The 27,003-nt window shown below is 43.0% G+C and overlaps 1 protein-coding gene across 1 annotated transcript in view; it reads right to left on the bottom strand.

Annotated features, from left to right (window-relative positions):
• Positions 1-27,003, bottom strand: part of PCSK2 (proprotein convertase subtilisin/kexin type 2) — a 129,030-nt gene that overhangs the window by 8,427 nt on the left and 93,600 nt on the right. The window contains exons 6-9 of the mRNA XM_080999144.1: positions 24,791-24,867; positions 19,663-19,751; positions 13,863-14,038; positions 1,407-1,622 (exon numbers count right to left, since the gene is read on the bottom strand). Coding sequence (XP_080855270.1) covers positions 1,407-1,622; positions 13,863-14,038; positions 19,663-19,751; positions 24,791-24,867 — 558 coding nt within the window. The remainder of the gene's footprint in view (positions 1-1,406; positions 1,623-13,862; positions 14,039-19,662; positions 19,752-24,790; positions 24,868-27,003) is intronic.

Here is a 27,003-nt window from a genome sequence, read left to right as displayed (position 1 = left end):
CGCCATCCATCCTCCAACCGCCAATTTGATGGTCTGGATGCCATGTCAAGCTGTGTTTCAGGAATAATGGAAGCGAAACATTTCAAACTCCTCCATGCAGCTGCACAGGAGGGCAGGAAGCATGTTGCAGCTTCTTCATGTCATGCTAAGCTATGGTTTCTATGATTTTAATGATTGATTGATTGATTGATTGATTGGATTTCTATACCACCCTTCATCCAAGGATCACAGGGCGGTTTTCAATATAAAACACAAAAATACATACCATAGTAACAAACAAAAAACAATAACTCCCTGCCCCCACAGTTTAAAAGGCTAAATGTGGCTAAAGCATACCTTTCCTGGCCAGTTTTCCTATAATGAGTCAGTTTTGCAATGATCATAAAAGCAACATAGGCCCAGTCTTCTTAGGACCATGTCAATGAAAACATTTTCAGGTACACCAGTTACCATGGGATTATCACTGAAGGCTGATCCCAGTGAAGATTTTTGTGTTGGCTGGGCAAAAAGAGTGAAGGTTGGTTTCACCAGATAATGAACTTGAACTCATTGTGTTTTCTGTTTTGTTTTTAAGGTGCTTCCAAATCAGAACTCACTGGGTCCTTTTGAAAATATGGTTTGCCGCTACATGGTGAAGTCTGAACAATCGTAAACTGAACAAGACCAGGGTATAATATGATGATGATGATGATGATGATGATGTGGATAATAATAATAATAATAATAATAATAATAATAATTTATTATTTAAACCCCCCCATGTTGCTGGGCTTTCCCAGCCACTCTGTGCGGCTACCAAAAAAACATTAAAATACTGTAATACATCAAACATTAAAAGCTTCCCTAAACAGGGCTGCCTTCAGATGTCTTCTAAAAGTCTGGTAGTTGTTGTTCTCTTTGACATCAGGTGGGAGGGCGTTCCACAGGGCGGGTGCCACTATCGAGAAAGCCCCCTGCCTGGTTCCCTGTAACTTGGCTTCTTGTAGTAAGGGAACCGCCAGAAGGTCCTCGGCACTGGACCTCAGCGTCTGGGCAGAACGATGGGGGTGGAGACGCTCCTTCAGGTATACTGGACCAAGGCCGTTTAGGGCTTTAAAGGTCACCACCAACACTTTGAATTGTGCTCGGAAACGTACTGGGAGCTAATGTAGGTCTTTCAGGATGAAATATACTGAGAAGTTTGTCTATCTTAGGGCAGACCTACACAGGGTAAAAGCTGTTTCAAAACCACTTTTCTCTTCAGCTCCCCCAAGTGTTAAATATCTGCTCTAGTCATTAGATGCTTACTGGGAAGATTTAGCAAGGCTCAGCTGGTCAAAAGATGTAGAGGGGTGTTTCTTTTTGGAAAGGAAGACCCCTTAATGTTGTGAAAAGACAACACTACAATTTGTGATTTCTCTACTCACCACGCCAGCTTCGGGATTTCTCTTCCTCCCATTGCTAAAAGTAGAAGCCAAGGTTGAGGAGCAGCTTTCATCATACAAAGCCGTCCGGCCGTCGTTAATAGCTGAATTGATGGAGATGGTCCACATGCTTGATGCATAACCATCACAGTTGCAGTCATCGTAGCTTCCTCCATCTCCAGAGGCCCACACATAGATGCTTCCCTTGCCGCCTCGGCCCTGTGGGAAAGGGGAACTCAGACTTGTCAGGTTCTTTTTTTAAAAAAATGATATTTATTTAGAATTTTAAGATTACAGAAAAGTCAAAGAGAAAAAGAAGAAAAAAACAAGGAAAAAACAAACCACAATCAAACAATACACGTCGATAAAAATCAAAAGCAAAAAGCAAAAAACAAAACACATAACACATCAAAATCAAAAAACAAAAATAAACCACAAAAGTTTAAAAACAGATCCAATATTCCCAAATCCTTAACTGTCATTACCTTATTTCATCGACCTCCTCACCCCTCCCTTTTTTGTATTCTAGTTATTGATTATCACAGCAAATCCTTCCCATTTTTCATAATATTCTGTCATTAAATTACCTTAATCTATTTTAACCTTATCTTACTATAAAAAACCCTAAAACTTAAAACTTGAGTCTTATCTATACCAATTTCTCATAACCATGACATATTCTTGCATAGTTCTTTTTAACATTTCTGCTAAAGCCAAATAATTTCGTTCCAACATTTTTTTAATACTCATTAATTTTAGAAAACATTCCTAAATAGAATTTTTGAAACTTTCTCCAATCTTCATCCAACGTCTCTTCCTCCTGGTATCGGGTTTTGTCAGTCCTTTCTATCCCATCCATCTAGTTCATTAACCTGGTAACCTTATTTCCGAGGCCCTTAAGTCTCTTCCATGTCCCTTCTGCAGATCTTCTTCATATTTATACCTGTACTTTACTTTGTCTTCTGCTCCTTTCACTCGTGGAGACTCCAGCTTGACAGTATTTTTGTCCCTTCTCGACAGATCAGCCCCTTTTCCATAGTCCACACTGAACTCCATGTGGTATTTAAAAACATGTTTCAAGGTCCCTCCAAAATTGAGGACCCCCACAACTCCAAACTCCTCCCGGCCCAACACCAGACTTGAAAAGTCAAAACATCCCTGCATAGGGGGGTCTATCCAGCCCTCCATCTCCAAACCAAACAAGACTCTATCTCTCCAAATCTGGCTTTTTCCAGGTTCATTCGTCAGGTCCAACCACTCATGTTCCTGCTGGGCCACGGTTCCCTCCATCTCTGCCTCCCGGGGTCCAGCCACAACCTCCTCCTTCATCTGATCTGTCAGAGCACATTCCTGAATTGATTCCTGAGTGGGTTCTATATAGATACCCACTACCTGTCCAAAATTTCTGATCGCAACAGTCATCAAATCCGTCTTCTCATGTAACTGTTCCAATAAAGCACTTGTTTTGCAGAAAGCATGCACCAGAGCCTCTGAGTACATTGTTATACAAGGTCAGAAGTCTATTCCCACGATCTTAATCTGTTGCAGCTGTGAAGCTCCCCAGTTCAAGTTTAATAACAGTTTCACAAGCTCCCTCTAGGGGAAGAACTTCTATTTGTATCCAACTCTTTTCTTTTTCTTTTTTAACAGCAGATCTAACAACAAAGTTTCCTTTTTCAGATATTTTGTCAATATTTGTTCCTTTAAAGTGCGAAAGAGGACAATGGAATCACTATGTTTCTCTTCTTTTAACTGTCTGTCAAAAACATTTGTCTATAGTCAATGAACTTCCCAAAAACGTCTGTCCTGACACTCCACTCCCAGGTTCAAGACGGTGGAAAATTACTTTTCTTACACTCTCTTCTGCAGGTTTAAGCAATCCGGAAAAAATCCCCCCATTTCTCCTGCTTCCGAAGGGGGTTCAGTAATTTTAGATGATGAAACTTGATCCTTTACAAACGATTTTCTACACTCTAGTTTGCCATGTCTTTGCTTTAATCTATCTACAAGAAACGGAAGGCTGACTTCCTGTTTAGACCTTCCCGCTTCAGTGCCAAATTAAGAGGAATTTCTTAATCCAATTTTCCGTTCTACTCACAGATCGTTGTTTAAAGTCCAATTGTCCAAATTTGATCTGCTCACGGGTAGTTGTTTTTGTAGCCAAATTGTCCCAGGAAAAAGGTAGCGCTCTCCGGCAACGGCTGTGTGGCTTCGCTCCACGGAAGAAGCAGTTGACTCTCAGCACCGCGCCACTAACCCCTCTTCGCTCCGGAGCCCGTAATTGGGTTCCTTTACGAATTGGGGGGGGCGCAAAAGGTGCCCGCCGAGTCCCATGGTCACAGGCTTCATCCGCCTGTGATTTTTTAGAGGGTCCCCGCTTCGCCATAGCGGAACAGACCCGTTTCCCGTGGAGCCAGTCCCTCCAGATCAGAGGGAATCCGCCATTACCGATGGCGCCACCCCGGAAGTCCTCAGACTTGTCAGGTTCAGGCCATATATATAGGCTCATGTTATTGTGGAGCTATATTGTGGACACGGGTGGCACTATGGTCTAAACCACTGAGCCTCTTGGGCTGGCCAATCAGAAGGTTGGCAGTTCGAATCCCCACAACGGGGTGAGCTTCCATTGCTCTGTCCCAGCTCCTGCCAACCTAGCAGTTCAAAAGCATGCTAGTGCAAGTAGATAAATAGGTACCGCTGTGACAGGAAGGTAAACGGCGTTTCCATGCACTCTGGTTTCCCATTGCACCAGAAGCGGTTTAGTCATGCTGGCCACATGACCCGGAAAGCTGTCTGTGGACAAACGCCGGCTCCCTTGGCCTGAAAGCAGAGATGAGCGCCACAACCCCATAGTCACCTTTGACTGGACTTAACCATCCAGGGGTCCTTTACCTTTTTTACCTTTTGTATTAATATGGGGAAATGCAGATCAATTCGCAGATACCCAAAGTGACAAATGTATTGAGTCCTACACACCTTTCTTTGGGGCAAATCACAGCCATACTTTTGTGCTCAGGATGTTGCCCTTTAAATCTCTATTTTCTCAGTACACAAAAGAATTTCCCAGCAGTTAGTAAGACACACATGAGAGAGAATCGATTCCAGGGATAATAGGAACAGAGCCAGTGTTTTGTTGTGACAGACACAAGTCCACTTAACCTGCTCTGCCCTTTGGTTATCTGGCAGTCAGGCGCAATTAGAGAGTTTATGCTCGAAAGCATCCCTGGTTTGTTAAGAAGGCCGAGTAGCTTTGACACACATATGTCTGTTTTGACAAAGAAAAGAGATATGATAAAGCAACTCTGCAATAGACCAGGAGTGGGGAACTGGATCTGGCTGCCCACCTATCAGCAATCTGACATCACACTGATGTTTGCTGGCCCATTTTCATCCCCACCTTGAAATTCAACCATGTTGGGTGAGTGACGCTTTGAAGCCGTGACAATCAGCTGATCATCAAGGCTTCACAGCCCAACTGACTGCTCTCTGCAAGCAGTGATGATCAGCTGTAACTAAGCCTGCAGCCAGAAGTTCCCCAGTGTTGCAATAGACAAAAATGATGGGGCTCTTTAAACAGGGAAGGATGGGACAGAGAGAGCTAAGAAGAGCGGTAGGATCACCTAGCCAGAAAGAATTTCTGTGTCCTATCAAAGGCTGCTTTGGGCAGATCACCATCATAGACTGAGGGTCTAATGAGACAAGATGCCCATTCACACAATCAGCAATTGTTACGACCCAAATAAACCATCAAATATTTCAGACTATTTAAATTTAAATTTAATAATAATAATAATAAAATAATAGATTCCGGTTCAATACCACAGCCTGGAGGATGATGGAAGCATTCAAATTGATCAAATATACATTCCCATGTACCACCAACTGCTCCCGAAGTGGCCTAACTTGATGTATGTCTGAACATATATCGAATGAAAAAGCACATACTCATTTTTTAACAATCTTAGATCAGGTATGGTCAAAAACTCTGGAAAAATAAGAAAAGTTCATCGACATACAGTCATGCCTGGAATGTATACGTGTGTGTGTGTGTGTGTGTGTGTGTGTTTCTCAACTTCATAGGTTTTTGGTGGGTGGGCAATAAGCCAATATTATAATAGGCCCCTTGCAAGAGCTCCTCTAAGAAGCTGTGCAAAAGGGAATCAAAACCTAATTCTGATTTGAAATTGCAAATGGAAGATAAAAAGCTCCTGCTGTTTTTTCTTTATAATGGCAACATAAAGCATCTGGATCATTTTTATACAATTGTAGGGATGTGATCTAAGTGTGTGAAGAAATAGAGCACACTGCTTATACAATGATAAGAGCTTCTAATTTGTCGAGGCTCCTCTGAATAAAGCTTATATACATATATATATATATATATATATATATATGAAACTACGCACTCCTCGTTCTTGGTGCCTCTTGTTGGACCCAGAAACATTCCATCTTATGTATCAAAACCAACTGATACAGATTCATTGGGTCAGATTTAAGAGCTGGATGGTAGCAATTGGTGGCCCAGACTTGCCAGCATTTGATCTGTATTAACACTTGCCAATAGCACAAGTAAGGTGAAAGTGGAGAGGAGAAATGCAAAATAACCTAATTTAACAGATCTTCTGGAACAGGAACTGTATGTAAAGATGCAAGGTGAAAACTTCCAAATTGAGAGATGTGCTAGTCCAGGAGTAGCCAATTCCCAAGAGAATGTGATCTACTCATAGAATTAAAAACTGGAGGGTTCAGGTCAAAGTTGTAGCTTCTTTGGGGGGAGTCAGTGATCTACCGGTGATCTATCACAGACGTCCAGTGATCTACAGGTAGATCACGATCTACCTGTTGGACATGCCTGTGCTAGTCCATAAGAGCATAAACTTTGCAAAGGCAGGGGTTCTAAGACCTGTTGCCATCCAATCAATAATGGCCAACATTCACAAAGAAGCTGCCCTTCACTCACTGAAGACACTGAGGTAACACTTATAAGAAGGTCTGATCAAAGAGTAAAGATATAGATATATGAGATATAAATGGCAATGCAATCACAATTCCAGCTGTAACAGCACACCTGGGATGTCAACAATCACCAATAAGGTAAATGAAGGATCCTAAAATGGGAGAGAAATACAAGGTGTGACTGGAAAGCTCGGTGAATGGTCACAGAAATCGGACAGCAAGAATTATTTGAACATACCATCAGCTTCAGAAACCAACAAAATGCTCATAATTGGGGAAGGAGATGAAGCTGAAATTTGAAAGACAGTGTATGAGTGGTTTAAGCATTTCTGTGAGGGACGGCAAACCATCGAAGATGACTCTGGGTCTGGCAGAGCAGACCATCAACGAGCAGAACGGCGGCAAATGTCGACAAAGTTCATGAGTTATTGATGCGGAAGAATTGCATATTTTGTGTGAAATCGTCACTGAGGTTACTAAGTTGTCCCACCCTCCATATTCTCCCGATTTGGCCCCACCGGATTTCTTTCTTTTTCCAAAACTGAAATCTGCACTGAAAGGGCATGACTTTTCCAACATTTCACACGTCCAAGCTGCTGTGATGAGGGAACCAAAAGCAGTACAAAAAGAGGACTTCTCCAGAAGTTTCGAACAGTTCTACAAACGTTGTCAACCATGCATTGTATCAGAGGGGGCCTACTTTGAAGCATGGGTACGCAAACTAAGGCCCAGGGGCTGGATCTGGCCCAATCGCCTTCTAAATCCAGCCCGCGGACGGTCTGGGAATCTGTGTGTTTTTACATGAGTAGAATGTGTGCTTTTATTTAAAATGCATCTCTGGGTTATTTGTGGGGCATAAGAATTTGTTCATTTTTCCCCCTTCAAAATATAGTCTGGCCCCCCACAAGGTCTGAGGGACAGTGGACCGGCCCCCTGCTGAAAAAGTTTTCTGACCCCTGCTGTAAAGCATGTATGTTCAAATATTTCTCACTGTCCGATTTCTGTGACCATTCACCAGACTTTCTGGTCACACCTTGCATTAGGCTGCCGCTGGACTTGAAACATATATGAATAATCTTGGGCTGACATGCAGAGAAGCTGCATTGAGTTCAACGACACTTACTCCCAGGTGAGTGGGTTTAGAACTGCTGTCTGAATTCATTTTAATCTTAGCTTCTCAGTGACTTATTCAGTGACTTGCATAGTTCTATGACATTGCTACTCGTATTTCCCAACTTGATTTTTGTTCACCTTTAACAATGACAAATCCAGTTGCTCATAACTGCAGCTAAAGGAAAATGAGAACAGCCATTTATTTTTTAACACCTGGGTTTTTCCTTCCACTGGAGAACCCAATTACAATGCCTTGATTAGAACATAAATTCTTAATACTTCCCTCCAGGCAATTTCCACCTTTGCAGAATTTTTTGTGCCTTAGGCACAGCCATCTTACTGAGGCAATATAACATTCACTGGCAATGCAGGAAGGAAGGTACAGATGACATATTGCAAATTGTGATGAAGCTCAGACCAGAGCCTTAGTAAAAAAAAGTTTGATCTTTTTCCAAGAGTGACTTCTTTTTGAAAAACCTGCTGATGTAAAAAGCCAACCACACACACAGCAATTGGCTGGTTGAGAACTTTTCTCCTTTAAACAAGGATAAGTTGAAACTGGATAAACACTGTTCATGAAGCCACAAATATATAAACCAAGACAATATAAGCAAGTTCAAAGATCTTGGGTGTAACATAAAAATGGAAACAAAGTTGAAGAATCATCATGCTTACAAGGCATGATTATCTTCATTCTTACAGAGCGTCCTCCTCTAACTTGGTGTCCTATAGAGGTTTTAGATCAGGCATAGGCAAACTCGGCCCTCCAGATGTTTTGGGACTACAACTCCCATCATCCCTAGCTAACAGGACCAGTGGTCAGGAATGATGGGAATTGTAGTTTCAAAACATCTGGAGAGCCGGGTTTGCTATGCCTGTTTTAGATCACAACACCCAGGAATGATGGGAGCTGTCCAAAATATCAGGAGCACAACTTGGCTGAACCTTGGCTTCTTCTGAGCCCCTTCTCGAATACTGAGAAGTATCATTTTCAGTTTAGCAGCGCATTAACATTCCCGATGTGCCTCTCTTGCTCAGCCAACATTTCAGTTCTCATTATTTATTCATGAGTAATCACCTTTGTATATTAAATTCCAGCTCTGGTTGGCAAAGGAAGAGTCCTCAATGTTTATTCACCTAGGATTTATATTAAAGATCCATGACATTTCTGTAGAATAATTACTTTCCTATTCTGAAAATAGTCCTAATTGGATTTATATTATGCATGTAACAGAGATCTCAACTATGCAGAGAGGGAGGAAGAAAGGGGGGGGGGGAATCACATAAAATTACAATGTGAAGGGATACGGTTCTTAAAATAATAATAATAAACAAACTTCATAAAAATACACTACTTCTAAAGTGTGCAAAAAATACTTGTTTTCAATTATTTTTCTTCTCCAAGGATGCTAAGTGAATCCACCAAAGCTAGATTTCAAAAAAAAGAATAGGACTATTCTTTTATCATATGCAGACGAACATATTCAACATCATACGTAGATGGTAAGGTATAGATCCTAAGAAGTTGTGGGATTATCCAGAGGTCTACCTAGTCCAGCAATCTACTCCCAAATGAGGCCAACCAGATGATTTTGGGAATCCTACAAACTGATGGCATTTGCCCCCCATCCTGCCTTCCCCCCAGCAGCTGCTATTTATCAGCCTGCTATATACTTTATATAGAGAGTTCTCTGTGTTTCCTGTTCCCTCCTGTTCTTTGGGTTCATAAACAAGCATGCAGAGGGAAGTGATCCAGTTGACATAGTGTACTCAGACTTTCAACAAGGTACCTCACCAGTGACTCCTGAGTAAGCTTAACAGGAATGGAGGAATAGGAGAGGAATTAGTTAAGCAGCAGGGAGCAGAGGGGAGGAATAAATGGAGAGTTATCCGAATGGAGAGATGAAGAAAATGGAGCCCCTCAAGGACTGGTAAAGGTAAAGGTAAAGGTAAAGGTACCCCTGCCTGTACGGGCCAGTCTTGACAGACTCTAGGGTTGTGTGCTCATCTCACTCTAGAGGCCGGGAGCCAGCGCTGTCCGCAGACACGTCCGGGTCACGTGGCCAGCGTGACGAAGCAGCACAGCACACGGAAACGCCATTTACCTTCCCCGCTATAAAGCGGTACCTATTTATCTACTTGCACTTAAGGGTGCTTTTGAGCTGCTAGGTGGGCAGGAGCTGGGACCGAACGATGGGAGCTCACCCCGCCACGGGGATTCAAACCGCCGACCATGCGATCGGCAAGTCCTAGGCGCTGAGGTTTTACCCACAGCGCCACCCGCGTCCCGCAAGAACTGGTATTTGGTTTTTTAATTGGGTGAGCAGTGAGGTGGGCAAGTTTGCTGAGAATACTAAATTGTTCAGAGTCGCAAAGAAATCATAATGAGAGATTGTGAAGAATTCCAATGGGGCCTCTAAAAAGTGAGTGAATGGGCAGTAAACTGACTTGGACCTGGGAGTCTGAGTCATGAAGCTCATGAAGACAGTCAGAGTCTCCCAGTCTAACATACCTTACAAAGGATATTGTGAGGATATGGGGAGGTTGAGAAACATGCATGACAGCTTGAGCTCCTTAGAGGAAAGGTGAGATATGACTGTAAGAAGAAAATAAAATTTAAAAATCATACTTTTTTTATCCATTTCGGACTGGGGCTGGATGGTTGTTATCTAGTCCAAAAACTATTCTGAAGGGGTAGAAAACTTCAAAACTAATATCTGAACACCCCTTCCTCAGCCAACATTTCTTTCTTTTCTTTTTGAAAACTTTTCATTTATATTTTTCATATTTATACATTTCATTGATTTTACAATCATTCTGACATTTCAAAACTTGACTTCCTTCCCTCTCTTTCTGCGGTTTCTTAAATGTATTTTTAATATCTTCTGCATATTCAAATTAACTTAATTTGCTCATTTATCCATCTTTAAATATATACTCTTATGAAACTGAAGATTATTACAATAATCCTGCCAATGTTCTTATCTGTTTACAGTTTATTTGTAAATATTCAATAAGCCATTTCCATTCTTTTATAAAAAGTTTGTTATCTTGATTTCTTATTCTTCCGGTAAGTTTGGCCATTTATGCATATTCCATAAGTTTTTGTATCCATTCTTCCTTTACTGGGACTTCTGCTTCTTTCCACTTTGGGGCAAGTAGCATTCTTGCTTCTATAGTAGCTAGCATATGTAAATAAATTTCTATACAATTACGTAGTTCTGTCCCTATAATTCCCCAAAGAAAAGCTTCTGGGTTTTTTTAAAAAATAAAAGTTATTTTGAATATCCTTTTCAATTCATTGTATATCATTTCCCAGTAAGCTTTAACCTTACTACAAGACCACCACATCTCAGCCAACATTTCAAACCTCACAGGTTACTGCAGTTATTATTGAGATGTTATTACCTTGATAGCTGACTTTTCCAGATATATGATTATTTTGAGATAAAGAATTATGATCTCCATCTATGAGACTGCTACAAAACTGAGAATATTTTGCAGGTTGTGCTTTCTGTCTTTAATATCCCCCCCTTTTTTTTGCCAGGTTAGTACTGCTGAAGCTTTGAAATGGAACATCGTAGCAGGGGTGCTAATTATCTGACTTTAGCAGCAACCACTGAGAGCTTTCCAAAGAAAAGAAAGGCTTGGATGTTTCTGTGCATAAGCGAAAGGCAGAAAATACAACAAAACAGAAGAGAAGAGCATCCAGGGGAAAATATATATAGTCATAGTTCCCTTTTTTTAAGAAGAAAATGCTTAGGAGTAAATCCTACACAAATCCACAGTGGAGTCCTTAAGACAGTTGGATGTGTTGGCTATTTGCAGTTTAGTAGCGATGCAGAGAGCTTGCTGGGGAGACCATGCATAACAAGGAACTCAAAAATAACTTTAACAAGGTTTTAATAACAAAACAAAAACTCCTTTTACACTAAAGATAACAACAACAACAACAACAAACATGACACATGACCCAACCACCAACCCATCCCCCAGGGTAAAGGGAGAGTTAGGTGCTGCTCTTTATATACTATATCCAATTGCTGACACAGCTTAATTAACACAACCTAGCAGCACCTGCTATGTTTCACAGCTGTAAGACTGGGTCTCGTTATTTGCCCTGGCCCTTAAAGACATACACAACTTGTGAAGCAATAATGAACCTTCACATTTTAAAGTGACCATTCAACAGGATGGTGTCATGTAAACCTCCTTCCAGAAACTTCTGAAGCTCAGTGATGCCAAATGCATTGCTCAACCTTCCTTTGGACCACATCAGTGAAGCTGAGGGTGGGGGTCTTGTCATCTGGCAGCCCAGGACCTCCATGCACACTGCCTAGGCCAGCACCCCAGAGAGGTCACTTTGCTGTTGCGAATGCAGAAAAAAAAAAAAGAAAAAAAAAACACTGGAGGAAACTGTTACGGGTTACCGGTCTCTACAGCCATGGCAAGTGCTGTGATTCTCCAGCGGTGTGGCTTCACCCATGGAAGTGAACTCCATTTTCTCGAGACAGACCGACGTCAACAACAATAGTTTAAAGAAGTCCCACATTTGTCATTCAAAAGACTCATAACCAGGGGTGTCATTCCCACCCTGGGGTTGAGCTGGGCACATCGCAGCCCCACCTTTCTGGCTGTTCATGAACGGAATATTGTTGTACCTTGGTTCTCGAACTTAACCCGTTCTGGAAGTCTGTTCTATTCCCGATACCATTCAAAAACCAAGGCACGGCTTTCAATTGGCTGCAGGAGCTTCCTGCATTCAGTTGGAAGCCACGTCGGACGTTCGGCTTCCAAAAAGCGTTCGAAAACACTTACTTTCGGGTTTTCGGCGTTTGGGAGCCAAAACGTTCAAGTACCAAGGCATTCGAGAACCAAGGTATAACTGTAATGGAAGACCTTCTCGTGTTTGATTTGGCTGCCAGAACAGGTCACAAGAATCATAACGGATTTCAGTTGACTAGTTTGTATTCCAGACAATGTCGAGCCCTACTCAAAGAGTGGCCTGGATGCTCTACAAAATGGGAGGACAAGACGAGAGGATTGAAATAGTCATTTCTATGGAATCCTGCACACAATCTTTGTAATCCAAAAGTTGCTGAGTAAAGCTCTTTCAGAATGGACTGGAATCCAGAAAGGTTTAGATTAGCTTGCCTTTTAATACAATTTGCAACAAATTGGGGACGTTCACACTATGGAAGTTCCCCATGCTTCATCCCTGACACCTCCTTTGTCCTCCTCATGCCCTTGTGGGCTGTGTCAGTACAAAACACCACACGAGATCAGCAAGGAACATGGAATGGGCTAAGATTTACGACTCATTAGGGCCAAGCTATTAAATATATTTCTGCCATGCTTGGATATTATTAGCAGGTTAAGTTCACCGGAAAAGATGTGAAAAGGTTTTTAGTGAGAAATCATCACAGACAATAGAAAGAAATTATTCGGGTGGAAAATGAGCAATTGTACAACAGTTCTGCTAGATCTCCCTAGATTTACTGTGCAGCCTAAATAAGTTGATATACTATCACTGTGACGATTGCAGGGAGAGAAGCTACTCTTAACAGCATCCTAAGGACCAAACCAGAATACTATGATTAGCAATCACATCTCTTAATAATAATAATAATAATAATAATAATGCCAGGCACAGTCCCTACCCCACCCAGTTTTCATTAGGAGCACATAAAGCAGGCCAAAATCATCCTGTGTGGAAATTAGATTTACAAAAAAATTCCCCTTTGCACCAGTGGGAGCTTTTCTCCCATTGTGCCCATGGGAGCTTTTCTCCCAGTGCTGTCATTCATGGTGGTGGTGTGATTGTTTTTCGGGATTGGAGCCATGAAGGGTTAAACTTCCTCTCCCTGTGTGTTGCAGTCTTAATACAAATTGGGGGTCCTATTCCTGGTATTTTAATATTTTGATGTAAAACAGATGTGTTTGCTAATTGTGCTATTAACGTAGCACTTGTTTTAACACTAAGCGAGCAAGTTAATCAATCTAACGTCATTTTGGTTACCCTTGTGATGGCAATTGCAATGAAGAAGGATGGGTGAAAGGGAAAATAGAAAAATCACTAACCAAATTAGTGGAGCAAAAATTCTCAGTAATTCTGAGGGCTGGGTTTATTTGGAGCGGCAACGGCAATCTCTCTCCCTCTCTCAATGGCATAGACTTAAATGGAATAAAGAATTAAGTAGGGAAGATCCTTCAGCCAATTTAGTGATATATAAGATCAAACACAGAGAAGTTCTAGGTTTGATCTTCTCCATTAGTGAATAGGTTAAAGGACCTTCCCTGCTGATGCTTTATCCCATTTGAGCTCTTTTGATCACAAAAGATCAAACATCACAGGGACATGATAAAACTGTTTTAAACCAGACACATTACCTTATTCACACCATCTGCCATGGCTTGTAAGGTGAGCTCTCTTGGTCCATCCACAGTCTTACCATTATCGGTCGGGCCCCAGCTGGCACTGTAAATATCTATTATTTGAGGCATGTGGCTGATCGAGGAAGCTTCTATGATGTCTGTCATGAACGGCTGATCCAGCATTCGGATGCCTGTGGATTTAAGCAACGTAAATGTGGACAGTGAGCGGAGGAAACAGGTCTCAAGGTCACTAAGGTCTCTTGACAGGTGTAAACCCTGCAACACCAAACTTGGATCTGCATTTCACAAAACATGATCTCATACACCACATTGGCAGAGGCAGGATTTTCTGAATGCAAAGCTTTGCAGTTAAGAAAAGGTAATCCAAAAGCCTGACTGGGTCTTAATGGAAGGTAAGGTAAAGGTAAAGGTAAAGGTAAAGGTAAAGGTAAAGGTAAAGGTAAAGGTAAAGGTAAAGGTAAAGGTAAAGGATCCCTGCACAGTTAAGTCCAGCCAAAGGCAACTATGTGGTGCAGTGCTCATCTCACTTGCTAAGGGAGCCAGTATTTGTCCACAGACAGATTTCTGGCTTATGTGGCCAGCATGACTAAACTGCTTCTGGCGCAATGGAACACCGGATGGAAACCAGAGTGCACAGAAACACCGTTTACCTTCCTGCCACAGCGGTACCTATTTATCTACTTGCACTGGCGTGCTTTTGAACTGCTAGGTGGGGAAGAGCTGGGACAGAGCAAAGGGAATTCACCCTGTTGTGGGGATTCAAACCACCAACCTTCTGATCAGCAAGCCCAAGAGACTCAGTGGTTTAGGCCACAGCGCCACCCACGTCCTTAACGGAGCAGCATAGCCATGGCTCCATCCACAGGCCCATCACTGCACTATTTAGGCAGTTAGTGCAATGGTGCAATGTGGGGAGGGGAAAATGCTTTTTTGCTACGGTAGATCCTAGGCTGGTGCAGGAAAGAGGATCAGATTGGGCTTATTGCTGTCAAATGTCTAAAGCAGAGTTAGCTCAAGATCCATTGGATCTTTGTGTTAGTCACACACACACACACACACACACACACGGAGGGAGGGAGCAAGGTGGGAGAGAGAGAGAGAGAGAGAGAGAGAGAGAGAGACCACACACACCCATTTGTTTCCCATTGGCTACTCTGGCTGCTGGTACTGATATTGCTGGAGGTAGCTTCTGCCTGCCCTTGGGTGGGCAAATTGGGGAGTTCCTCACAGGGAGGGCTCCCTTGCTGGTCCCCTGCTGGCAGAGGCTGGCAGATCCAGGCACCTCATCCATCCCCTAGCATGGCAGATGGGATGTTTGGATTGCTCTGCCCAAAATGTTCTGTATTTTTAAAAAACTATTTTGATGCACATATTTTACTTCAGATCGATTACAGCAGTAACAGTAGATCAGCATCATGTAGAAATGTGTAAAGTTGGAAAGGAAATGGTCTCTGTTGAAATTGTTAGACTGAGCATATGATCTGAAATGCAGGGAAGCCCATTCAACTTGAGAAGAAGAAGAAGAAGAGGAGTTTGGATTTGATATCCCGTCTTTCACTCCCTTTAAGGAGTCTCAAAGTGGCTAACATTCTCCTTTCCCTTCCTCCCCCACAACAAACACTCTGTGAGGTGAGTGGGGCTGAGAGACTCCACAGAAGTGTGGCTAGCCCAAGGTCACCCAGCAGCTGCATGTGGAGGAGCGGAGACGCGAACCCGGTTCCCCAGATTACGAGACTACCGCTCTTAACCACTACACCACACTGGCTCTCCAGTGAGGATGGAATTGGAAAGAGCCCAGCTTCCTAGCTATCTACTGCCATGCTTTTAACTCATTGAACTGATCTATGTAGAAGCAGTCAATGGACCAAGGTGACAGGATTCTGGGCTATACCATTTCAGACTCGATAAGTGGAGGTTCTCTTATCTAGAAACCCACCCGCATGCAGCAGAACATCAGAAAGAAGTTTCCACTCAAACTGTCCCTCTGGTGTGCTGATTTCCTAAAGGGGTTCCAGCTCTTTTGCTGCCCTCTTCCCTTTGAAATGAGCTTTTCCAGCTTCCTTCAAGAGCTCACTGCAAGCTTTTACCATTACTGGTACAGGTCTGACTGGAAAGAGGGTGAATCATTTGCTACCATCCCGAAACTGACTTGGAAAAATCTTTCTTTTTCAGATTTTAGCTGGCCACTTGATGGTGCTGTAGTCCTCAACAATAACCTGGTTTGCTAAATGGTGAGCTTGTATGTGGCTGCAGTCATTTCTGTCTGACACATTATCGCTCCATCAAAGGGGCAAATGGAGCTGTACTTTATAAATAAAATAGGAAACAGCTGCCTACATTTACTGGCAGCAGTTCCCCAGGGTTACAGCCAAGGGTCCTACCTGGAGATGCCAAGGTTCAAAGCAAATTCTCTACCACTGAGCTACTATCTCCATTCTTGGTGAAAGATGCCTGCCAATAATTGAATCCCAAAGCTATTTGTTTTGGATACATTTTATTTTTATTTTTTTTTAATAATCTTTATTGCTTTTAAAACTTACAAGAAAAGAAAAAAGAAAAAAAGAGGCGAGAGAGAAAGACAAAATAGAGCAGAGAAAAAAAGAAAAAACAATACAATAAACAATACAAAACACAACCTTAACACACTAAACTAAACAAAGCAAAACAACAACAATTTAAAAACATATACCATACCATTTCATTACTCTATCTTTCATTCCCTTATTTCATCGACCTCCTCTCACCTCCCTTTTTGTATTCCACTTCTATTACTTGTTTCAGCAATTCCTTTCCATCTTTCTCTATTTTTATCATTATGAATATCTTAACATATTTTTTACCTTATTTTCCATTAATACTGAAATACTTATTTATACTTAACTCCTTATAACATTTCTGCTAAAGCCATAAAGTTTCATTCCAACAATTTTCTAACACTCATTAAATTTACAATATTTCTATATATAAACTCTAAACTTTCCCAATCTTCTACCACTATCTCTTCTCCCTGGTCTCAGATTCTGCCAGTCATTTCCGTCCATTCCATATAGTTCATCAACCTGGAGATCTTCTGTCCGAGGCTCTTAAATCTTTTCCAAGTCCCTTCTGCAGTTTTCTTCATATTCTTTGATGCTGAAGATGCTAAAGCGCAGGTCTTGGGGGGGCCCCGACCCAACCATGCCCCCATTCCCTCTCGACAGGCCAACCAACTCTCCACAGCTAAAACCAATGTCCATACAATATCTCAAATCATGTTTCAAGGCTCCTCCAGATCCAAAGGCCCCCACATCTCCAATCACCTCCTGACCCAGATTCAGGACCCAAAGGTCAGTAAATCTCTGCATGAAAGAGTCTATCCAACCTTCCTTCTCCAATCCAAGCAGGACTCCAATCTTCAAATTCTGACTTTTTCTATATTCATTCATAAAAGGCCTCCACTTATAGACCTCAATTTGCCTCTGTAAGACTGGGGCTTCCACTTGTATTATTTTAGGTTCAACAACACCAACATTCTCCTTCGTCTTCTCCCCAGTTTGTCCTGTCAAAGTAGGTTCCTGTGTCAAATCCTGAACAATTTCTGTATTAATGATCACTTTTTGTCCCAAATTAATCACTTTTTGTCCCAAGTTCTCAAGTTTGGTATTCATAACATCCGTCTTCTTGTGGAGCTGTTCCAACGAATAGCTTATCTTACATAATACAGTCACTAAGGCTCCTTCTGTCAACATTCTTAAAATCCAAGGTCAATCTCTAATTCACAGAGTTCTTATCTTGCAGCTGGAAAAACCCCAGCTCCACTCTTGTAACAGTTTGAAAAGCTCCCTCTAGAGGGAAACAGTCTCCACTTGTATCAATCCTTTCAAACACAATTTAAACTATAAAGTTAGTTTCAGTTTTCAGTTACTTTTCCTGCTTTTTAAACGCAGATGAGGACAATGGAAACAATATATTTCTCTTATTTAGCTAGCTGTCAAAAAACGTCACTCTTTCTGGCAGCCCGTTTCCAGGCTCGGAGCAGTGGTAATTTGGTTTTTCACTCTCTCCAGCAGGCTCACTAGGTCCAAAATTTCCCCCCTCTTCTCCTGCTTCCAAGGGGGGTTTAATAGTTTTAACCGATGGAGATTTAATCCTTTACAAAAATAAACTTTCCGAGGCTTTAACTTGCAACTTCTTTGCTTCAATCTATTTACAAAAAAGGAAGGCGGACTTCCTGTTTAAAACCTTCCCGTTTCGATGCCAAATTAATGAATTTAAGGATCTAATTTTCCGTTCTACTCACGGGTAATTGTTTAAAATCCAATTGTCCACAGGAAAAAGTCAGCGCTCTCCGGCAACAGCGATGCGGCTTCACTCCGTGAAAGAAGCAGTCAATTCGAAGCACCGCGCCGCTCACCCCACTTCGCTCCGGATCCCCAAATCAGGGTTTCCCCGCGAGTAGGGGAGGCGCAAAGGGTGCCAGCCGAATCCCAGGTTCACAGGCTTCTCCCGCCTGTGATTTCAGTGGGTCTCCGCCTTCGCCGTGGCGGTCAGACCCTAATTTCCACGGAGCCAGTTCCTCCCGGTCGGAGGAACTCCGCCATTGCCTGGAGGCGCCAACCCGGAAGTCTCCTGTTTTGGATACATTTTAAAGCAGTGGGGGCCTACGTTTGAGGTAGGTGTGCCACACAACTCGACTACACAGTGAGAGACAATACCACCACTCGGTTCCACAAACTGCTACAGGAGAGATGGAGAAACCTGGTTTACAGCAGAGAAACTTGCAACCATCCAGAAATTGTTGGACTACAACTCCCATCATCCCTTACTATGGTCCTAGCTGGCTGGGGCAGGCAAGGTGAGACTTCTAGAGAAACTTTGCAAGGTATTAATCAGGCTGCATCTTTCAAGTAACAATGAGAGACTTCGGTCACTTTGAGCAATGATGTGCAATAAGAGAGCAAGACATATGGTTTTCACGTATCCAGGGCTGTCTTAAGCATATGTGGTTCCGGGGTGCAAAGATCCACCCGGCATGTTCCCCCCCCCAGGTTGCCCAGTCCCAGGCGTGCAGAAGGCCAGACCCAGCCAGCTGGCTCAGCGTCTTGCTGGCTCAGTTGTCCCCAAACTCGTGGCGCAGAACCACCTGCAGCAGAACAGCCTGCCATGGCACTCCGACCAACAGGTGGGCTCTTCCCCGGACTCAACTCTCGGGCCCTGAACTATCAGCCTGGTGCCTGGGTGCCCCGCACTCCTATTACCTATGGGAAAGACGGCCCTGCATGTATCATGGGAGGAAGGAAGTGCAGGATGGAAAAACTGGCATGAAGACTGAAACAACTAGTTATGTTGTGTATACACACACACACAAACACCCCTGCTCCATTCACCAACCCTCTGCCATTTCCCCCGGCATGAACACCCTAGTTTCCCCTTCCCAAACCATACAATTACAAAGCTCGTTTTTCACCTTCCAAACTACATTTCTAAAAACAGTTCTCTTTTCTATTTAGTTCTGCTTTGCAGCCCTGTTTTCACTTTCACATCCATGCCCCCCTCCCACTCCTTTTTGTACACACAAGCTGCCCCCATGGTACCCTCTTGCACCTTCCTCCTCTCACATATTGTGAGTGCTAAGTACTTTCCTCACTTTCCACCCAATTCAGAAGAGACCATCACCTCCCATCCCATAGTTCCTTTCATGCCCTTGGTTTGATCGCCACACCTCAGAAGAGGCTCCTTGTCCCGTTTTTAGATAAAATTGCAGTTTTGCTTCTGAGAGAAACCTCAATTGTGTGTTCCCTGATTTATCCCATACCTGCCACTTTTGAATTATATGCCACTCCAACACCACAGATATTGTTGTTTGCTGCAGCAGATACTTCCCCAGCACATCTGGTTCCATGACTGTGGAGAAAGACAGAGATTCCAGTCAAGGCTTCGTATTAGCATCAGAATCCACAAAAGCTTGCAAAGGCGCTGTGTAAAGCTTTTTAAATCAAACAACAATCAAGAAAATGACCTTTTTGTTGTGTTTCCTGGAGCCCAGAGATCATGATGCACATTTGGTCTGAGAACAGTGAGGGCACTTGCAAAATGACCCCACTGCATTCCACCCATTATATAATGAAAACTTTGCTATGGTAAAGTACACTTGTCTGATTCTGGCTGCTTGCTTTGTTTTACTCTGCTTTGGTTTCTAGAAAATGTATGTGCTTTTTTCACCTTCCAACGAAGCAACGGGGCAAGGGCCAAACCAGCTTTTTCCTATTTTGTTTTGCAGGAGAAATTTCCCCTGACAGCTCGGGGCTTTATGGTAACTCTATTAAAGAACTGTTGGAGAGGCTTCTATGTTGCTAGGCATCTGCAGTCTAGCATCTGTGGACTGCCTGTTATGCATAACACAGGTTATACTATTGCCTATCATCTTCTATAGATCCTAGGGCAGGAAGGCTGCTGACGTCTCAGATGATCTTCGTCTCCCCCAGATGAGCCATCTATTCAGTATGCACAAAATTTATGGCAAGGTTAGGCTACGTCCAGTCTTAATCAAACATTAATTCTGATAGGTTTACAGGGCAGTTGTATGACAATGAGAGTTCATGCTGATTTTCTTGTGGGGTGTTTGCATGTCTTCTTGTTAATTATTCCTTCGTCCCACATTTTTCAGTACACTTCCCCATTACTTTCCTAAATAAACTATTATTATTATTATTATTATTATTATTATTATTATTATTTATATCCCACCCATCTTTTCCCCAGCCACTCTGGGTGGCTTACAGCACATAAAAAATGGTAGAACGTTAGACATTAAAAATTTCCCGCTACAGGGTTGCCTTCAGAGGTCTTCTAAAAGTCAGATAGTTGTTTATTTCCTTGACATGGGCTGGGCTTGAGGAGACTGGAGGTTGTGTCTAACTTTATCTGAAGAAGTTAAATGTAAGCCAAGGGTAAATGGGATAGGTAAAAAGGTAAAGGACCACTGGGCAGTTAAGTCTAGTCAAAGGCGACTATGGGGTTGTTGCGCTCATTTTGCTTTCAGGCCAAGGAAGCCGGCGTTTGTCCACAGACAGCTTTCCGGGTCAAGGACCTCAAGGACTGCCTCTTTCCATATGAACCTCCCTGGACCCTGAGATCATCTTCTGAGGCCCTCCTTGTGTGCCTCCTCCTTGAGAGATCCCGAAGGTGGCAACATGAGACTAGGCCTTCTCTGCAGTGGCTCCCCGTCTGTGGAATGCTCTCCCCAGGGAAGTTTGCCTGGTGCCTTCATTATACACCCTTAGGTTCCAGGCAAAAACGTTCATTTTTAACCAGGCCTTTGGCAGATCTTATTGACATCCAACACCCTTTTAGAATGTGGTGGGGGGTTTTTTGGAGTGGGTTATTGGGTTACTGCTTTTGGTTTGATTTTATATGTTGTGGTCTTGTTGTGAACCACCCTGAGACCTCTGGGTAAAGGGGTGTGTAGAAGTTGAAATAATAATAATAATAATAATAATAATAATAATAATAATAATGTGGCCAGCATTACTAAACTGCTTCTGGCACTTCTGGCGCAACGAGTGCCAGAGTGCACGGAAACACTGTTTTCCTTCCCACCGAAGCGGTACCTGTTTATTTACATGCACTGGTGTGCTTTCGAACTGCTAGGTTGGCAGGAACTGGGACAGAGCAATGGGATCTCACCCCGTCGCACAGATTCAAACCACTGACCTTCCGATCAGCAAGCCCAAGAGGCTCAGTGGTTTAGACCACAGCGCCACCTGCATCCCACAAGGGGGTCAGGTGCAGAACAAGTTAGACTGGTGAGTTGCTTGCCCATCCTTTCCCACACCTTTCTGATTCCACCTACTCAATTGGGCAAGGGCTGGCTCAGCACCTGAACAGAAATTTGTTAGGAGCTCCATATGAGCAATTCTGTGCTTTGTACAGAAAAGGCAGGCTGTAAACAAAGGCTAAGAGCTAAAGGGCCATGCAGATCGTTCCGCATGCCCAAAGGGCCTTTTAACCTGTGTTTCTCAAACAGACTGAGGTAGCTTGCCTGGCGGCATGGAACCACAACAGCCAGCCAGCAGTGGCATCGTTGCCTTTAACAGGAGGACCGAGATGGTGGCAAATTTGGGACTGTGCCGGCACACCAGCCCAGCCAATCTCCCACTGGCGCACCTGCACAGTGCCCAGCCTCGCTGCCACCTTGCCGTCCCCCCGTAAGTGGCAGTGATGTCCCAGCAGGTGAGCTGCTCCTGCAAACATGCCACATGTCTGCTGTATTTTGAAATGATCAAAACAGATTGTCATGTGGCGTGAGGAATCTGCTGTTATAATCATGTGCTGGACACATGGTGGGGTGACAGAAAGTCGATAGAAATCCAAGAAGAATATACCTGTAACGTAATGTAATAAGTCTTACCTATTTATTTTTTCCCTTTTTTTGTCTTTATTGATAATACTTCTGTATGCTTTTATTTCTTGTTTTGTTTGAACGAAGCATATATATATATATATATATATATATATATATATATAGTGTACTGGATCAGTCTGGGGCTCATCCAGATTTGTCTTTGCCCACCGTTTTCCTTGGGAAAACCTGATTTTTACTGCTGAATTGGAGCAAATGACAATCAGGGTTTTTAGCAGATTGCCATTTGCTCTGATTTATCACTAAAGAGCAGGTTTTCCTGGGGGAAACCATTCACACCTGTGCTTAGAAAATGTGGAACAAGAAAAAAAAACTACTTGGACCCATGCTTTCTATGCACGGGACAAGTGCAAGTCTTGATGAGCCCCTATTCAGTAATGGCATGCAGAAATCTAGTCCAAGCCAAAATCTGTCTCATTGCTAGATGAATATGAGCTTCTGAACTAAAATGGTAATCAGTAACTAAGCGTAAGTGCTGTGCTGTTCCAGACTTCTCTCCTAGACATCTAATTTGCTGAATTAGGGCATATAATAGAAATGCAGAAGCCCAATGATCTTTGAAGTCCCAGAGTTGTGCAACTCTTCACTAATTAATTACAGCACATTAGCTAAATGTCAGGTGTCATCTCATCTGCAAATATATGAAAACTTCCATGTTATCCTATGCTTCTGGCAGAAATGGCACAAGTACTAACGAGAATGTGCCGACACATCAGTCATTCTCAAGAGCAACTGCAGGGAGCTGTGAATGTACATATGTACATGGAAATGCAACATGTCACCCTGAGAATGAACTGTGTTGGGAAATCTGTCACAAACATCTCCCGAAGATCACAAAATTCGGAGAAGTGGCGATTCTGAAGGATAGAGTTGGAGGATGGATGGCGGCTAACAGATTGAGGTTGAATCCTGACAAGACAGAAGTACTGTTTTGGGGGAACAGGAGGCGGGCAGGTGTGGAGGTTTCCCTGGTCCTGAATGGGGTAACTGTGCCCCTGAAGGACCAGGTGCACAGCCTGGGAGTCATTTTGGACTCACAGCTGTCCATGGAGGCACAGATCAAATCTGTGTCCAGGGCAGCTGTTTACCAGCTCCATCTGGTACGTAGGCTGAGACCCTATCAGCCTGCGGACTGCCTCGCCAGAGTGGTGCATGCTCTGGTTATCTCCCGCTTGCACTACTGCAATGCGCTCTACGTGGGGCTACCTTTGAAGGTGACCCAGAAACTACAACTAATCCAGAATGCAGCAGCTAGACTGGTGACAGGGAGTGGCCGCCGAGACCATATAACACCGGTCTTGAAAGACCTACATTAGCTCCTGGTATGTTTCCGAGCACAATTCAAAGTGTTGGTGCTGACCTTTAAAGCCCTAAACGGCCTCGGTCCAGTATATCTGAAGGAGTGTCTCCACCCCCATCGTTCTACCCGGACACTGAGGTCCAGCACTGAGGGCCTTCTGGCGGTTCCCTCACTGCGAGAAGCCAAGTTACAGGGAACCAGGCAGAGGGCCTTCTCGGTAGTGGCGCCCTCCCTGTGGAACGCCGTACCACCAGATATCAAAGAGAACAACAACTACCAGACTTGTAGAAGACATCTGAAGGCAGCCCTGTTTAGGGAAGCTTTTAATGTTTGATGTATTACAGTATTTTAATATTTTTTTGGATGCCGCCCAGAGTGGCTGGGGAAGCCCAGCCAGATGGGTGGGGTATAAATAATAAATTATTATTATTATAGTTGCATTTCAGTTTATGAACGAGGTCCATTTGCATCAAAATGTGAGCAGAACCACAATTTCCCTTTCCTTACTTTGGACACACTCCAGCCAAAGTGAAGCATTAAAAATAATTCCACTGAGAGAGTTGAGCATTTGCACAAACCTTTTGGCCAGAAATTAATGTGCCTATGTGCCTGAACAGCGCTTAACTTTGGCTGAGAGAAGCCTGGTTCTTCACTCGTTCTCTAAGACAGCAAAGGTCATTGTGAAGAAGAACTTTCATCATGCCAATAATGTCACATTAGACATGCGCTCTCCACATGGGTGCCCAATTGTGCAACCATTTCATGCACTTGATCTTCCGCCTCCTCCTTTTTCTTTTTGGAAGGGAAGAATCATGAGAACTGGGAGTTTGCTTGGAGCACCTTCATCACCATTGAATCTGCATCCGTTTAAGTCCAGTTGCCACAGCAACTGCAATCTTGAAAGAAAGAAAATGCTCCAAAAAGTGCATTATTTTAAAATGTATTTTCCATAAAATACGCATGCTATCCAAAATATGTACTTTTAGATACATTTTTTAAAAAAATAAAAAACCCAAGAACGATACAGCAAAATTTGGTGACTTGCACAAACCAAACAATAATTACATTCTGATCAGCTTATTACAACAGGGAGTGAAAATCAGGTTGTTTCATTTGAAGATGTGGACCAAGCAAACTGGCAAAAGATTGAATTGGATCAGAGATGCTACGAGGAAAGTTTGTAACTTCCCAACAAGGAAAAGGGTTAGATGAGCTTCTCACCTGTTAAACCAATCATCTGTATAGCGGGGGTACGGATAGGGGTCATTGCTGCTGAAATCATAGCTGGCTTGAGCATTCTGGAAAAGAAAAAGTTGGACAAATAAGCGTTAATAGATATATAGAAAAATTAATGCACATCAGCCATGTTTATTCATTTATTATCTCTTCCTTTAAATTTATATCCCACACTTCCTTCACACAAAAAAGGCCAGAGTGCCAAACACATATGTCAGGAGAAAATACAATTAATGTGTTTTTTAAATAAAAAATTAAAAACTTAAAAAACATATTTGAAACAGAAATTTCTGGAACAACAATGGGATATCAGCTCTGTACAAGGCATGATGGATAACAGCAACAACTGGGGGAAAGAAAGACATAGCATCTTACAAGGACAGGAAAAAACACCACAGACAGAATAATTGCCACACACAGGAAGAACAAAGATATAGTTTGAGTTCCTCACTTGTAGCTTTAATGTGTCGACATGAATAGAAGTTATTGATATTGCAGTTTTTGTATAAAGGATTATTATTATGACTGGATGGATTATTATGGCTGGAAGGATTATTATTAAAGACCCTGATGTTGGGAAAGATGGAGGGCACAAGGAGAAGGGGATGACAGAGGACGAGATGGTTGGATAGTGTTTTCGAAGCTACCAGCATGAGTTTGACCAAATTGAGGGAGGCAGTGGAAGACAGAAGTGCTTGGCGTGCTCTGGTCCATGGGGTCACAAAGAGTCGGACACGACTAAACGACTAAACAAGAACAACATTATGACTGGATGTACCTTAGAAGGTGACCAGAAAACTACAACTAATCCAGACTGCGGCAGCTAGACTGGTGACTGGGAGCGACTGCCGAGACCATATAACACCAGTCCTGAAAGACCTACATTGGCTCCTGGTATGTTTCCAAGCACAATTCAAAGTGTTGGTGCTGACCTTTAAAGCCCTAAATGGCCTTGGTCCAGTATACCTGAAGGAGCATCTCCACCCCCATTGTTCAGCCCAAACACTGAGGTCCAGCTCCGAGGGCCTTCTGGCGGTTCCCTCACTGCGAGAAGTGAGATTACAGGGAACCAGGCAGAGGGCCTTCTCGGTGGTGGTGGCGCCCGCCCTGTGGAACACCCTCCCATCAGATGTCAAGGAAATAAACAACTGACTTTTAGAAGACATCTGAAGGCAGCCCTTTTTGGGGAAGTTTTTAAAGTTTGATGTTTTATTGTGTTTTTAATATTTGTTGGGAGCCACCTAGAGTTGCTGGGGAAACCTAGCCAGATGGGCAGGGTATAAATAAATTAGTAGTAGTAGTAGCAGCAGTAGTAGTAGTAGGTCCAGGGAATCAATCTCCGCCATCTCTATCTGAGATCCTGGACGGTTACTGCTAGTCAGAGCAGACAATACTAATCTCAACGGACAAGCAGTCTGATCTGCTTTAAGGCAGCTTCCAATTAGACCAAAAAGATTAGACAGAAAGAATATCCTTCTGCTGTTTAAATATGTCTGAAGTAGCTGTCTTTTAGACCTGCTGCCTTCTTTTGCCTGGGGCAGGGAAGGATGCCGATCTTTGCCTCCTCCTTTTGCACTGCTCTTGAGAAGCAACCTTGCCAAAAGAAGATCAGAGCTTCCCCTACCCTTTTATGAAAATATTGTGCCATGGTGTGACCAGTAAGCCCAGATGCTTCTCCACTGTGGCAGTAATGACACAGACAAAACAAATGACCAAATGTGGATAATTAAATTTATACATTTGCTTTCTCCAGCGGGAGAAGTGTTTCTGAATGAAGAATTAAAAGAACCCCATGTATTATTCATAGGAAGGATTTGAGCAGATTTGAGAGGAAATTAAATCCAGCCTCTAATTTACCGAAATCTCATTCTCTTAACAAATAACAGATTTTCACCAAATGCCAGACTCCTTGCCTAACACATCACCTTCAGCTGTACCTCTTCCAAGTTGTATTGCACCCATTGTTTCTGTTGAGGTCCCTTTGCATCACCGTCCACATTTGATGAGACCTATTGCAGTGGTGGAAAACCTGTGGCTACCCCAGATGTTGTTGGACCTCACCTCCCATCACTCCCAGACAGCATGTCCAATGGTCTGAGATGAAGAGCCAACATCTGGAGGATCTGGAATGGGGCAAGGGTAGGGCAGAGCAGGAGCAAGGGCAGGGTTATGTGACTACACTGGCAGGAATATCACTG

Source organism: Podarcis pityusensis (assembly GCF_964106645.2).
Source record: "Podarcis pityusensis genome assembly, chromosome: 3".
NCBI lineage: Eukaryota > Metazoa > Chordata > Lepidosauria > Squamata > Lacertidae > Podarcis > Podarcis pityusensis.
Note: the sequence above shows the minus strand (reverse complement) of the source record. Positions and strands in the feature narration are given on the sequence as shown.